This window comes from Trachinotus anak, unplaced genomic scaffold, assembly GCF_046630095.1.
Source record: "Trachinotus anak isolate AG129_WGS33_773 ecotype Australia unplaced genomic scaffold, CSIRO_AGI_Tana_v1 ptg000012l, whole genome shotgun sequence".
Classification (NCBI taxonomy): Eukaryota; Metazoa; Chordata; class Actinopteri; order Carangiformes; family Carangidae; genus Trachinotus; species Trachinotus anak.
In genome coordinates this window covers 13,814,258-13,828,819 of record NW_027273863.1, presented here as the reverse complement: position 1 = coordinate 13,828,819, position 14,562 = coordinate 13,814,258, and the positions used below count along the sequence as shown (strand labels likewise).

General features: G+C 41.8%; 1 protein-coding gene across 3 annotated transcripts; it reads left to right on the top strand.

Annotated features, from left to right (window-relative positions):
• The first annotated feature begins 1,867 nt into the window (after positions 1-1,867).
• On the top strand, positions 1,868-14,265 carry LOC139629356 (uncharacterized). Of its 3 annotated transcripts, XM_071491920.1 has the most exons (8): positions 1,868-2,038; positions 3,313-3,414; positions 3,540-3,605; positions 5,023-5,085; positions 10,669-10,768; positions 10,928-10,994; positions 11,068-11,326; positions 11,494-14,265. In XM_071491920.1, the coding sequence occupies exons 2-8, from the start codon at positions 3,412-3,414 to the stop codon at positions 12,883-12,885; spliced, it is 1,950 nt and encodes a 649-aa protein (XP_071348021.1). In that variant the 5' UTR covers positions 1,868-2,038; positions 3,313-3,411; the 3' UTR covers positions 12,886-14,265. The 3 variants fall into 3 exon arrangements, with proteins under 3 accessions (XP_071348021.1, XP_071348019.1, XP_071348020.1); XM_071491918.1 differs by lacking the exons at positions 1,868-2,038; positions 3,313-3,414; positions 3,540-3,605; positions 5,023-5,085 and adding an exon at positions 6,582-7,714; XM_071491919.1 differs by lacking the exons at positions 1,868-2,038; positions 3,313-3,414; positions 3,540-3,605; positions 5,023-5,085 and adding an exon at positions 6,584-7,714 and having other exon boundaries at positions 11,092-11,326.
• The last annotated feature ends 297 nt before the right edge of the window (positions 14,266-14,562 follow it).

The following is a 14,562-nucleotide window of genomic DNA, read 5'->3' as shown; positions in this document are numbered from 1 at the left end:
GCAGTGACATGTAAATGTAAATGCAGTGGCCTGAGGGCTGTTCATTATGTTTAAATACTGTCACTGCAGAGCAGGTGAAGTCTTTGAAAATCATTATTTTAATATGTTCGTAGATGAGTACACACATGAGTATGTGAAAATGAAAATGCAAAATGGAGTACTGCATTTTCTTTTTAAATTATACTTAAATAAAGCATCCTGTGGGAAGTGGGGTCACATGACTGCTGGGCTGAGGAGCACAGGTGGAGAGCTGGGCAGCTCACACAGGTGTCTTGAGTTTTCTTTGCTCTGTGTCCTGAGCTCATTCTCCGTTCGTCCTTCAGCTGAGCTGCTCTCACCTTTGTTCCTGAGTGAGTCGTTTGTTTCATTATATTTCCTCAAGTCGTGTGTATTTTGTAGTTCAGTGGTACATTTAATCTCCTTGGTTTGTTCTCCCACGATTATATATTTAAAGCGATAATGTATATAAGATAGAATATGATAGAATTTGACCTGTATGTTCGCTTTCTTTCATTTGTAGACATGTAACCACTCACACCTGACTGATTGCAAGCAAAACATTAAAAACCTTCAAATGGAACCTGCTTGTGCTGCTTTGCTCACATTCATTCAGTCCAGTGTTTTGTCCTAGAACACATACATGTGTCAGCAATCTCAATTCTATCATGGATTTTTTTTTCAGTTTCAAGTTTATATGATAATTCTATTGGAGTCTTCTATAGGCTTTTGTAATGACCTTAATGTTTAATTGAGTCTGTTATTTTTCTGCAGCAGATGCTTTGAGGACAGACCACTATAATCATGGATTGGACACTACAATCATAATCAGGATTGTGCATTTAAAGGAGAACCCAACCCTCTGACAGAAATCACTTTTCTTATTCCTGTGCCTCAGAACAGTTTGGTCAATATTAGTGAACATGCAGCGCTTCACTGAAGTTAGAAACCAAAGAGAGAACATTAATGTTTGATGTCAACCCGGTTTGCTCTTTAACAATGAACGGGGCTCTGATGCTGTGAGGCCATAAAATGTTTATATAATTTCTTGGCCTGAAATAAGATTCAAATTTCAAATTTTGTACCCAATTTAAAGCCAAATGAGACACAACACAGCTACTGTAGATTATAGGGTGAGCAAGGTAACTCATTTCCCCCCAGTGGCTCAACTTAATTTCAGCTGTAGATGCTGAGAACAAACCTTTGACTTTTTTTGGTCCATCGTTCCAGAGTCTGTTTTTCTGCTGTTTTTGTTCATTTGCTCTCAATGTGAGTGACTCAATTAAAGACTGATGCATTTCCTGCATTAAACATTTTCATTGATCACTCACAGATTTTAATCAGTGTTTTGATGGAGGACACAGCTGCTAACATTTGAAAGTCAGTGCCGTTGTGTTGTCTCTGGAGGATTCTCTGGTTTCCAGCTTTAGGACAGTGACATGTTTTCAAACACAGACTTCACTGGTCCTGGGGCCCAGGAATCACTTCTGACATTTAAGCCTTTTATTTATTCAAAGTTGCTTTCAAACGAATGAATTGTGTGTTTATGAATGTTGTGATTATTATTTACTAGTAAGTTAAACGTTGTGCACAGCTGCTGTTGGGCTTCTACCTTCACTCACCGCTGCAGTTTATGAACTTTAAACATTTCCTGTACTGGCACTTCCTGTTGTTTCTGGCCTTCATGTTTCTGCTTCAATATTTCCCGTGTGTCCATGACACAAACCGGAAACAAACTGGTTAGACTCGGTCGAGTCTTTGCCAGAATGATGTGAGTAATGTCAGAAATATAAACCGGGAACAAACACGCAGAAACACGCTGATCCTTGTGACAGTGGTGGAGGCCGGTGAACCGGAAGAGCCGAGGAAGCAGCAGAGCCGCAGAGAGCCGCTGTTTATCCGCTGCCCTCCTGCGCTGATTGGGCAGAAAACGCGCGTTTTCTTCTTTAAAAACCAGCGACAAACAAACATGAGGCAGAAACTGAGGCTTTGCTCTGTCAACAGCCTCCAGCGGATCTGCTCCTCTGCAGCACCACCGAAGGTAAGAGAGGTCACTTTACTCCATCAGAGCCTGTTTGGTTGGAGGACGAGTCCTTTGCATCATAAGAGAAATGAACTGAAATATTGATGCTTATTGTTTTGTTTGCAAAGAGGGAAACTCGGCACAAATGAGACGCTGAATATATTGAACAGAGTTTTTGTAGCTTGTTAAAATCTTTGTGCAGATTCAGAGCAGACAACTGTGAAACCAGGGCTGGGTGATCTTACTTTGGCATATGATCAACTTTTAATATGAATGTACAGATGCCTTCATTAAAGCTGCTACATTTAGAGAGCCCTGGTTAATGTCCAAGGTTAATGCTGCTAACCTGCCCGCTGCCACCTGTTAAACAGCTAGCCTGCTAACCGCAGCTGGCGATAGCGGCCCTTGTTCTGCAGCCTGCTGCATTTGGCTCACAGACATATATTATATTATATTATATATTATTACATTCTTCACCTGAACAGAACAAGAGCTAATGTCACCAGCCAATGAGACACCTGCGGTAAAGGCGGCTCACAGGAGGCGGGGCGGCTGGTTAGCGGCTGGTTAGCAGCTGGTTAGCAGCTACTTCACTTTCAAATCAAAGCGCTTTTATATTTATAAACACCTCATAAATAACTGTGCTGTCCAAAAGAATACTCCATATGAGCTCAGCGAGAAATGTGATTGGTTGTGGCACAATTTGTACATGTAAGACAACATTGTTGGAGGAAGAGCTGCTAGCTGGCTAACATCTGGAGCTGGTGTCGAAGCGGCGGAAGAAGACGTCGTTACTTCCGGTCATGACTTTCAGAATAAAATCAGTGGAAACATTGTAGATCGTGATAAAGCTCGAAAGATTGACATATGACCTTTGGCCAGATCGCCCACCCCTATGCTCAAAAATGACAAGTACACATTCTGACTCTTTTTTTTTTTTTTTTTTTTTTTAATTTAATCTGATTGGACAGCCACAATCCCACAAAGCAGAGTCCAATCAGAGAGCAGGTGGTTCCTTTACCTTCATCTCAACCTATACCCTGAAAGGTGTAGTAGATTTTCAAGATGGTGGACAGCATGGGCTTGAAAATCTACTACACCTTTCAGGATCTGCCATGGAGCTGAAGGCAACTGAATGACCTGCCCTCTGACTGAACTTTGTGATTGGACAATGACAATCCAATCAGTAAGGTTTAAAAAAAAAAAAAAAAAAAAAACTTCTCTTTTTTTGGCACCAGGAAATGCCACTTAAACCACAACCAAGTAATATAAGGTTTTAAAAATCTTTCCAGGATTCCTGTTAACAGTATCTGCAGTTGGAGCTGTGTGCAGTAACCTCCTTTGAAACTGATGGGATCTAACTTCATAACTTGCACTTGACTGAGTTTATAATGGTAAGTGAAATGAATTATTTAAAGTAAAAATGTTTCTCAGTACTGTTTTGTGAAAAGCTGCTTAAAATGTCTTGATTTGCCCTGCAATGGAAAATGTATTTTAGTATAACTGCATGTTTTCATAGAGATCCCAGGACCCGCCTCAGGCCAGGACCACATCCTGTATGGTGCCCCACAACCAGCAAGAAATGGTAAGTCATGGGCATGACTCCTTCACATACCTATACCTAAACTGGGATCAAAAGGATTTTGAGCTTATAAAGTGATGTTCACAAATAATTCCAAATGTAGTTTTAAATCAATCTTTGTAAACCTGCAAAATCTGTATGAGAAACTCAAGTATATACATGTGAAGACATTGTGCTTGTGTAGAGGAGATTTGTATTTGTAAAAAGACTGTGTGATTTTAAAATCTGACCAAATGAAATTAGTGGTGAGGTAACACAAAGACACCGTGGAAGAACTGCTTTTGTCAATGTCTGTGTATAGATACAAAGCAGACAACTGTGTAAAACTTGGTGTTCAAAGTTCCTACACAGTGTGTGACACTGAATTTACAAGCACAATTTTGACGCCATCCTTACACCTTAAAATGATTGGACAAAGACGGTCCAATCACAAAGCAGATTCCACTCAGAGGGCAGGTGGTTCTGGTATCTTCATCTCTATCGCACATCCTGAAAGATGTGGTAGATTATCAAGATGGACGACGGCGCTGGCTTTAAAATCTACTACACCGTTCAGGATCTGCGACAGATGAAGGCAACAGAAGCACCTGCCCTCTGAGTGGAATCTGCTTTGTGATTGGACTGTCTTTGTCCAATCATTTTAAAAGTGTGAGGATGGAGTCAAAATTGTACTTGTAACCTCAGGGTCGTACACTGTGTAGGAATTTTGAGCATTAAGTTCTACAGTTTGCTGCTCTGTATCTGTTCAGATTTGGCAAAAGCACCGTCTTCCACAGTGTCTTTGCGTTTCCTCACCACTGATATCAGTTGCTCAGTTTTTATTTTTCAGTTCAGTTTTTCTTCAAATCTTATTTGTACTTTTCACTGTACACTAATAAGACATAACAAGCTGTACTTGGTATCAAATTAGACAAAACTAGAATTATGTTCTTAGAGGGTAATTTACAACACATTAGAACAGAACTATGTTGTAAACGAGAGGGAACTTTTATTTATTTATTTATTTTTTTACAGCTTGCATAGCTTTGATGAGCAAAGTGATGCATCAAACAGTTGTTACAGAGTAGCTCCTCATTACTTCGTCATTATATCACAATGAATTACTTCACAACGAATAGAGATGGCAAGTTTGAACACAAGTATTCATTTTATTGTAATCACATCCATGTTGGTTTTTTGATAAATTAGTGATGACAATTAATATACTTGTTTGGAAACATGCTGTCTCTGATTGGTTGTTAAGGAACTTATTTGATGATATAATGATGAATTAATGAGGAACTACTCAGTAACAACTCTGTTTGATTTATCACTTTACTGACCAAGACTCTACAAGGTGTAAAATACCACTTTATCTACAACTTTGCCCTGCAATGGAAAGTCATTTTATTTAATACAGTACCATTGTATGTTTTCATAGGGATGCCAGAATCCAACTCAGGCCAATACCACACCTTGTCGTCCTCCACAACCAGCAAAAATGGTAAGTCATATTCATGACTCCACCCCATACCGATATAGGCTCAAATTAGGGTCCAAATGATTTTGAACTTGTGAAGTGATGTTCACAAATAATTCCAACGTTTGTAGTTGTAAATCAACCTTTGTAAACCTGTGAAATGAATCTGTATGAGAAAGTCAAGTCTGTGCATGGGAAAATTATTTTTTCCTTTTGACAAAGACATTTGTATTTGTAACAAAAAAAAGACTTTGTGACTCAAAACTATGAAGAAATGATCAGTGTTGAGGTTAAACAAAACACTAAATAAATAAATGGTTTTGTCAACAACTGTGCTGATACAGAGCAGGAAACTGTGAAACTCTGCTGTGTGTGACCCGCTGAGTTTTACAGTTTTCTGCTTTTTATCTGTACACAGACATTTACAAAAGCATTTCTTTTTATTTGTTGAACCCTCACCACTGACCATTTGTGTAGTTTTATTCAGAGAGTCTGTCTTTGTAGCAAATACAAATGTCTCTGTCAAAGGATAAAACATTTTTTTCACATACACAAACTTCCATTTCTCCTGCGGATTTATTTTACAGATTTACGAAGTTTGATTTACAACTACAACTTTTGGAATTATTTGTAAACATTACTTCCCAAATTCAAAATCATTTGGACCCTAATTTGAGCCTATATAGGGTCGGGGGAGTAAGTCGGGGGAGTAAGTCGGGGGAGTAAGTCGGGGGAGTAAGTCGGGGGAGTAAGTCGGGGGAGTAAGTCGGGGGAGTAAGTCGGGGGAGTAAGTCGGGGGAGTAAGTCGGGGGAGTAAGTCGGGGGAGTAAGTCGGGGGAGTAAGTCGGGGGAGTAAGTCGGGGGAGTAAGTCGGGGGAGTAAGTCGGGGGAGTAAGTCGGGGGAGTAAGTCGGGGGAGTAAGTCGGGGGAGTAAGTCGGGGGAGTAAGTCGGGGGAGTAAGTCGGGGGAGTAAGTCGGGGGAGTAAGTCGGGGGAGTAAGTCGGGGGAGTAAGTCGGGGGAGTAAGTCGGGGGAGTAAGTCGGGGGAGTAAGTCGGGGGAGTAAGTCGGGGGAGTAAGTCGGGGGAGTAAGTCGGGGGAGTAAGTCGGGGGAGTAAGTCGGGGGAGTAAGTCGGGGGAGTAAGTCGGGGGAGTAAGTCGGGGGAGTAAGTCGGGGGAGTAAGTCGGGGGAGTAAGTCGGGGGAGTAAGTCGGGGGAGTGGCTGAACGAGCCCGATGGCTGGGCGCAGGGCCGCCTGGGGGTCGGGCTGTCCAGCCTCGCGCGAGGCTGAACGAGCCCGATGGCTGGGCGCAGGGCCGCCTGGGGGTCGGGCTGTCCAGCCTCGCGCGAGGCTGAACGAGCCCGATGGCTGAAAAATCATATCGGCGTCTTAGTGAATCCGGTTATGCGGCGAATATATCGATTAAAAACAGTTACATTCCTGATAAAAGTGTAAGAAGTGACGAATAAATGCGACAAAAAAAAATCACAAAATCAATGAACCTTGATGTGTGTAGAAGAAAACTCGCCTTTGTTTGTTTATTCACTTTTACACTAACTTGTTCTCGTCCTGACGACGCTAGCAGTAACCTAGCAACCATGCTCGTTCAGGAGACATAGCGGGACCGCGGATAGAGTGCACGTACACAGTGGTGACGTCACTCAGAGACAATAGACTTTTCTGAGCTTTGAAAAACTTTTACAAAGATTAAAACCCCATGGCTTAAAAATGTGGAATAGATTGATATTTGGCTGTGTGCACAGCTGGAGGTGTCCTGTTAAAAGTTTTACAGGCCTCTCTTTTACGATTGCGGTCTATGGGAAAAATGCTTTTTGGGCCGCAGGGGGATTTTTCGCTGCAATACCACGAGTGCCCACTGGAAAAAATTGGCTGCAAGGCTGAGCGGCGGCGCCGTGTCCAGGTCTTATAATACATCCATGGTCCAGGTCTTATAATACATCCATGGTTGCTTTTTACATCGCGGTACGCTCGCTGAGCGTTCCCGGGGGAACCTTCGCGGAACGTTTCCGGGGGAACGTTACCGGGTGGGAACCTTCAGAGTATCCTCACCGTGGATGTATTACAGGAGGTATGAGGTGTCTCCTGTGAAAGTTGTGACACCGAAACACTACAGTTTCATGTAAATTTCATATATTGAACGTAAAGCCGGGATGTGCCTGACTCCAAATCAAGCGAACCCGCCAATAGAGCCCCGCCCATCCCGTTACCACCACGGTCACCAGCAAAGATAGCTAGCTGCTAGCTTGTCGCTGGTGTTGTTGAGCCTGCAGTCTGGCCTCCTGCCTATTAAACTTCAACACTGCCCAACCACCTTTAAACCTGGAGGGAGCAAACTTAAACCCGGGATGTGCTCCGTCCTCGGTTGTGACTCGTCGCGCCGCAGTGCGCAGCGGTTCAAGTTACCGGAGGATCCCGAGAGGAGACTGGAGTGGGTTCAGTTTCTCTTCGAGGTCAATAAACAGCGGCTGAAAGAATCGTCCTGGACTGACATCACCATCTGTAGTGAACATTTCACAGATGACTGTTTTGAAAACATGGCTCCGACTGGCACGGTCCAGCTAAAGCCCAGTGCTGTCCCGTCACTGTGTGTCAAGTCAGAGCCAGAGGAACCTCTGGAGAGCCCACAGTCTGTGGTGAGTCTGCAGTGACAGCTGTGGTAACATCTGCTCATCATCCCCCGTCCTGTCTACCCAACACTTCAGAGGATCATGCAGCCTACATGTCAAACAATCGCAACACTTCCAGCTGAATGGTTTGAGTTCGTTTTCCCTCTGAATCGAGCAGCACGCTGTTTATTTACTGAGGATGTTTTCAGTGGCTGTTAATCTCAGTTAATAAATAACTAATCAAGTGATCTGTCATGAAGACAAGTCACTATCAAGGTGTTGATCACATTAGGTAGTGACATACTAACAAGTGTCAATGTAATTAAGTACATGAGTTCCTGCTTTTCAGTGTAACAGCCAATCGAACAAGAGTTTAATGTTCAGATCGTCTTTATTCCATTTCCAAAATAATGAACACAAACACTAATCCGAGACAAGTCACATATATAATAATATATAATAACTATATAATAACTGTGCATTCACAATTTATCTGTCATACTGTACAACACAATAATCACAATGAACTCAACACTAGAGCTGCAACACCTAGTCAATCAATAGATTAGTGATAAAAGATTAATCCCAAGCAGTTTTAATAATCAGTTAATCATTTATATAATTTTACAAGCAGCAATGCAAAAGTTTTATGATTCTGCATCCTCAAATATAAGAATTTACTTATTACAGTAAATTCAATATTGTCGGGTTTTGGACTTTAGGTCAGACAAAACCTTGTGCTGTAGGAATTGTGAGAATTGTGATTCTCAGTTTTCTGCTGGTTTGTGGACCAAATGATTAATCGAGTAAATAGTTATCAGATGAAGTGATTTTGAATATATATATATATATATATATATATATATATATATATATATATATATATATATATAAATTTTTTTTTTTTTTGGACATCACAATTACTTTAGAAAAACCAGATGCGATGCTTGAGTGTGTTAGCATTGGATTGGATTGCATTGGATTGGCTTTATTGTCACTGTCACAGTACAAGTACAATTGCAGCGAAATTACAACAATAGACAACAGAAATAAACCCAAACTATACTCCGGGGGGGGGGTACAGTGTGGATTTGGTAAAAAAAAACCTCGGCAACATAAGCATATATAAGCACATTTTACAACATATCGACTCAAGACAACTTGCTCCAGGGGAGGGGGGAAAGGGGGGAGGAGGTGGTTCCAGTGCAGACAGGCAGCCAGCCTTAGCCGCTGCCATTGAGGCGCCGCCATCGGACCCCGCCCGCCGCACTGGATGGGGTGTAGAAGCGTCTCACTGCACTGCACCGATCTCGTGGGGGAGTTGTTCCAGCACCGGCCTTGGCCAAGGCTGGTGCTGCGGGGGCCGGAACGCAGATTAGATTATGATTGTTTGGGTTAGGGCGAGCAGTCGTATTTCAATAGACACGGCTTACTCTGTTAGTCCATTCTGGTCATCTTCATCCTTTCTCCTTTCCAAAGCTGAAAGCTTCTCCAAGATGTTGCCCATATTGCGATTTATGACCACAGTCTGAGCATTAACAGCTCTGTCTATTACCACAGACAGGGTGTTGACAGCTCCTTCCAAGGTGGTTCCCAAGTTGCGGTTCACAATCACAGTCTGAGTGCTTACAGCTTTACTCACACCATCAATTATGTCGGGCAGTGTGGGGATTTGGACTGCTGTCACCGTCTTCCGAATACATAAATACATGCTAATTCTCAACACTTTCCATGGGAGGCTTTTACGAAAAAATGGTAATAACATAATGACAATAAGAACATAATAGTGAAAGAAATAACTGTTAGTTGCAGCTCTACTCTGTACAAATAACCTGCCCTTCATTTCCTTTTACTCAACATAAAACCTGGATGAAGTAAATCTTGTCCACATATTTTGATATTCGTAAACTGAGACTAGTAGTGCATATTATATATGTGTATATGTATTATATATTGTGTGTTCATCTGTAGTCCAATTTAAATGCTGCCTATACTGACAGGTGCTTAATGGTCGGTTGACTTCTCCCTGTAGCGCTGCTGAGGTCAAACGCAGTATGACGACCCTGTTTTATATCACTGCTGCCTAATCCGTGAGACTGTGTCCTCCCACTGCTCACACTAATGAGACCATTCATGGCACAGTTGTTCAGTACACACGTTGTTCAGCCACTGCACACACAGCTGTGTACATACTGTATATATACTCATGGTAGGGCTGGGCGATATGGACCAAAATTCATATCTCGATATTTTTTAGCTGAATGGCGATATACGATATATATCTCGACATTTTTTTCCGTGTAATAACAAAGCAGACAGTCCTAGTTTGAAGCCACATGGGCCAGCCACTTTTAATAACATTCAGCAGCTGCACAGGATTAACATGCACATTAAATGGTGCAGAAAAAAAACAGCATATATTAAATTAAGAAACTTCTTGAATAAAATAAAAAAAAAACGCTTCTTTCTGTTCCACATCTGCCACTTTAAATCCAAACCACCTCCAAATTACGGAGCCAGTTGTTGTTCTTTTGCTAACCAGTTCTTCGTCGTCCCCTGCGTCCGTTTTGCTCTTCTCCGTCTCCATCTCGTTTACGCCGCCATCCATCTACTCAGTGTGCGGGGGGTGGGGGTGGGGCCATGTAGGTAGTGAAGAGGTGAGGGGTCGTGGCATGTGTTGTGAGGGGTGGGGCGTCATGGCATGCGCGTAGAGAGAGGCCGGGAGAAGCTGAGTTTGACAGTGATGAACTTACGTCTTGCTTTATGGCATAATAAGCGCTGTATCGATATAAACGATATGACATAATTCTCTATCGCGCATGAAAAAATACCGATATAAATTAAAAACTCGACATATCGCCCAGCCCTAACTCATGGTACTTAAATGTGCTGTGGATGCAAACATCAATCAGACACATTTATGGTGTATTATTTGTAGCTTGTGTTTAAGTACAAGCTTTTATTTTGGTGCTTTTGTGCAGGGGCCTGTGGAAACCACTGAAGTTGCTTGTCAGTGTGATGACCTTGACACATGTAACAGTCCAACTGTCTGTTCAGAAAGGTCAAAACATACTTCAACGGGTAAGAAACCTTTCATGCAGTGTTATAATAGAAGATTAAGTGGCTCTTTATTTGTTAAACATTTTCTCTTCATGTTAATGTTGAACTTTATTTTGTGGGTTTACAAGCCGTTCCAGTGTCAAGTGCTATCTCAAGTGTCACGTTCACTTGATGTTTCAGATGCTGTCACCACTGGATATGGCCAAAATAAACAAAAGGCTATCAATACTGATTTGAACATGGAAAAGTAAGTTGCGCTTTCTTAACATTTTTTGCTTACATTTTATGTCAGGTTGGCTTTCAAACATGTGGCCCACAAGGATTTCATTTTTATTGTGTTTCAGAGCTGCACTTCTGCAGATGGAAGGAAAACACGTTGTGAATGAAAGCTGCCTGCTGCAGTTGTTTCGCCGCAAATGCCCGTTGTGTGGCTGTAAGCTTCGGATGGAGAAGGTCACCTGTGGGGTATTGATCATCTTGAACCAGCAGTGCCTTCAGTGTGAGTACAGAAACCAGTGGAAAAGCCAGGTCAATGCCAGTGTCCCCACAGCTGAAGAAGTAACTCCAGAGACCCAAAAGGTAGGTGTGTTTGATAGTTCGTATAAAAGAAACAGTCAATTTGCAACTCAGATTTTCAGACTGACACTGTACAGTCCCATGTTGCTTTGGAGGATGTAAGTAAGTACATTGATACCATGGAAACTGTCAGTTGACTGTTGGTGACAACTAGTTTGTCTTGTTCACAGGAAATGCCAACAGATGACCACCCCAGCAGTGCAGTTTTCTCTGAGAGTGTTACTTTTAGTGACGAAGAAAGCGATCCCTCAGATGAAGGAGAGGACGGTGACGAAGGTGGGGTGAGTTCAGATGGGGAGTGGAACCCAACGGAGGATATTTTGCTGGCCGAGGAGCTCACAAAGGAATCTGAGGAGGAAACCGAAGACGAGGGCGAAGAGGAGGAAGATTTCAGTTCCCCGGGTGGCCTCAAAATTAACGAGCTCTGCACAGAGTGTGGAAGTTTTTTCAATATCCTGAAGGCACACACATGTGAGCACAAAGTAAAGCCCTATTCCTGCAATATTTGTGGCAAAAGATGTGTCACTGAGACGTCTCTAAAAACTCACAGCAAAATCCACGATGAAACCTATGAACATCCTTGCAAATACTGCCATGTTACATTCAGGACAAGGGTGGACAAACTTAAACATGAGCAGGTACATCAGGACAGCAAAGATCCCTATAAATGTCCTGACTGCCCAGAGACATTTGCCACCAGTAAAGCGCGCAGCGTCCACCTGTCAAACCACAGGGTGCCAAAGGAGTTCAAATGTGGAGTCTGCGGGATTGAGTTTAAGGATGTACATCATCTTCGGAGACACTCTGTTGTGCACACAGGACTGAGGCCGTACAAGTGTTCGGTGTGCCAGCGTGGCTTCAACCAGACGAGCCATCTCAAATCTCACATGCGGCTGCACACAGGGGAGAGGCCTTATAAGTGTCAGCGCTGTGACAAAAGCTTCAATCACAATGTGAGCCTGAAGAGTCATGTCCAGCGTTACCACTCATCCAATCCTGGGCGAGATAAGAAGGCTAAGATCAATGAAAGGGCAAGTGACACTGGTGATGCTGAGGACAGTGAGAATAAGAGAAGCACAGAATCAGAGTTGGACAATGTAGAAGATGAACAAGACACAGAAGAGGAGGTGCAGAAGGAGAGAATAGCTTCGCCAAAAAGTAGAAAGAGGAGCACAGGCAGACCCAAGGGAAGGCCTAAGAGAGATGCAGCAGGCAACTTAGTGCTGTCAGGGCAAAACAAAGACCAGCGTTCAAACGCTAAGACTTCAAAATCAAAGGCGAGGAAGTTAAAAAAAACAGGTTCCAGCGATGAGGAGGGTGAGGGGGAGCAGTTGGACAGCAACATATCGTTTGACTCAGAAGAAGAAGAAGAAGCAGAAGAAGAGGAGGAGATGCAGACAACCACAAAGAGCACAGGTAGATCAAAAAGAAAACCAAAAAATGACAATGACTCTGATTTTCAACCCGAAGAAGACACAAAGAAAAAGAGGTACAGCATCAAAAACAGTGGTAACAGCTCAGGGAAAAGCAGGGGGAGACCAAGAAAGAAAGTAGTGGTCTGAAATGAGCCGTTGTGAAGAGAAAGGAGCAATGACAAATGGATGGTCACATAGAATTGAATTGATGTTTAGTTGATATGTTAAAACAATTAGGAATATGGAAAACAATAATGCACAGGTGTGGGCCTTTCCAAATGTCATAATTATTTAGTGTTAGGAGATCATATTTACACTTATTTACACAGCTTATACAACAAGTCCTAAATTCACTAACTGCAAGTTCTCTTTGGAAAATCTGTGTTAGATAATCACCAAATGTAGGAACGAAAGGTACTGCCGCTGGAAAATATGTACTCTATTGATGTACAGTTTTGTCATAATAATGATGTCAGCTTCAAGCTAAAATACCTTTATACCCTTAAAAATCCAGGCAGTGTAGCATATCTCTTTTTTAGTTACTATTCAGCTCCATAATTATGTGATTTCAGTGATTTATCGGTGCGTAAGGAAAAGAAAAGGATTCAAATAGAAAATCATTTGTTAAACGTTTTGTTCCATAAATAGAGTTTTTCAGAATTTTAATGGTTGGCTGTTAAATCAGGCTCAATCTATGTTAGTGCTCTTTTACATAACGCCTTTGAACTGACACAAATGGTAGGTTTGGTATTTCCATCTGATGTCTTTATCAAAATGTCTGTTCTCCTCAACCACAACTGTAGTGTTTAGTTCAGTGGGTATGAATTGATATAATTTACATTTTAAGTGGATTTTCCAAAGTATTTGAATTGTTTTTCAGGAATCCGCTGGTTTCACTGCACATCAGTTTGTTACCAAAATCAACTTGCAGAGGCTCAAACCTAGTTGTAGATACAGCAGGTTATCCAACACAGTGTAGGCTGTTGTGCTGTCACGATCTGAAAATAACACATTTATGGGGAGGGACTGTTTTGAAACTCACCCTCTTGTACAGTTTGAGGACAATCTGACATTTGATAGTTCATATTGTGATATTGAATAGAAACATTTGAATGCAGCAGATAACCAAACTCACAGTATGCTTTTATAATGTCAGTGCTGGATCACAGTTTATCTTCTGGATTTGATTTACCTGACAACAGAGGTCACCTTTCTTTTTCTGAAAGATCAGATTTCAAACCTCGGAGCTTCCCTGAATAAACCACTTGGGAGGGCTTTGCAACAGTCCCTGCTTGCAAGAGTGATAAAACACAAGTAAATAAGAAAGTAAAATACGGGTTTGTAAAGAAACAATTGAATATAAAGCTGGAGGGTTCTGCAGGTTTACTGCCATACAATACAGAAAATAACTACAAAATAGTTGAAACTAATGTTAAATATTTGCACTTTGTAGATAATGGCATAAAAAATGGTCTGGGTATTCAAGGATTTGCAAAAAAATGTAAAAATAAATGTGTGTGCCTGCCATTTTTTGAGAGTTATTTTTTACCATATCCATCAGCGTATTAGAGATTTGTAAGAAAAAAGATCTGGTTATTCTCATTTCGACTTAAATAATTAAATCAGACAGAATGGTCTGGCCAGCTCCAGGAGAGCTGATGTGGGTCTAGTATTTTGCCAAAGGTCTAACAGCTACAAAAGAGTTGACTTTTTTTCCCTACCTTGCAGTTTTTGGATTTAAATATACTGTGGGAGTTCCCACTTTAATCTAAACCCCTGAATGACCCCCTGCCTGCTTACACGTTTATCCTCTCTTGCTCTCTG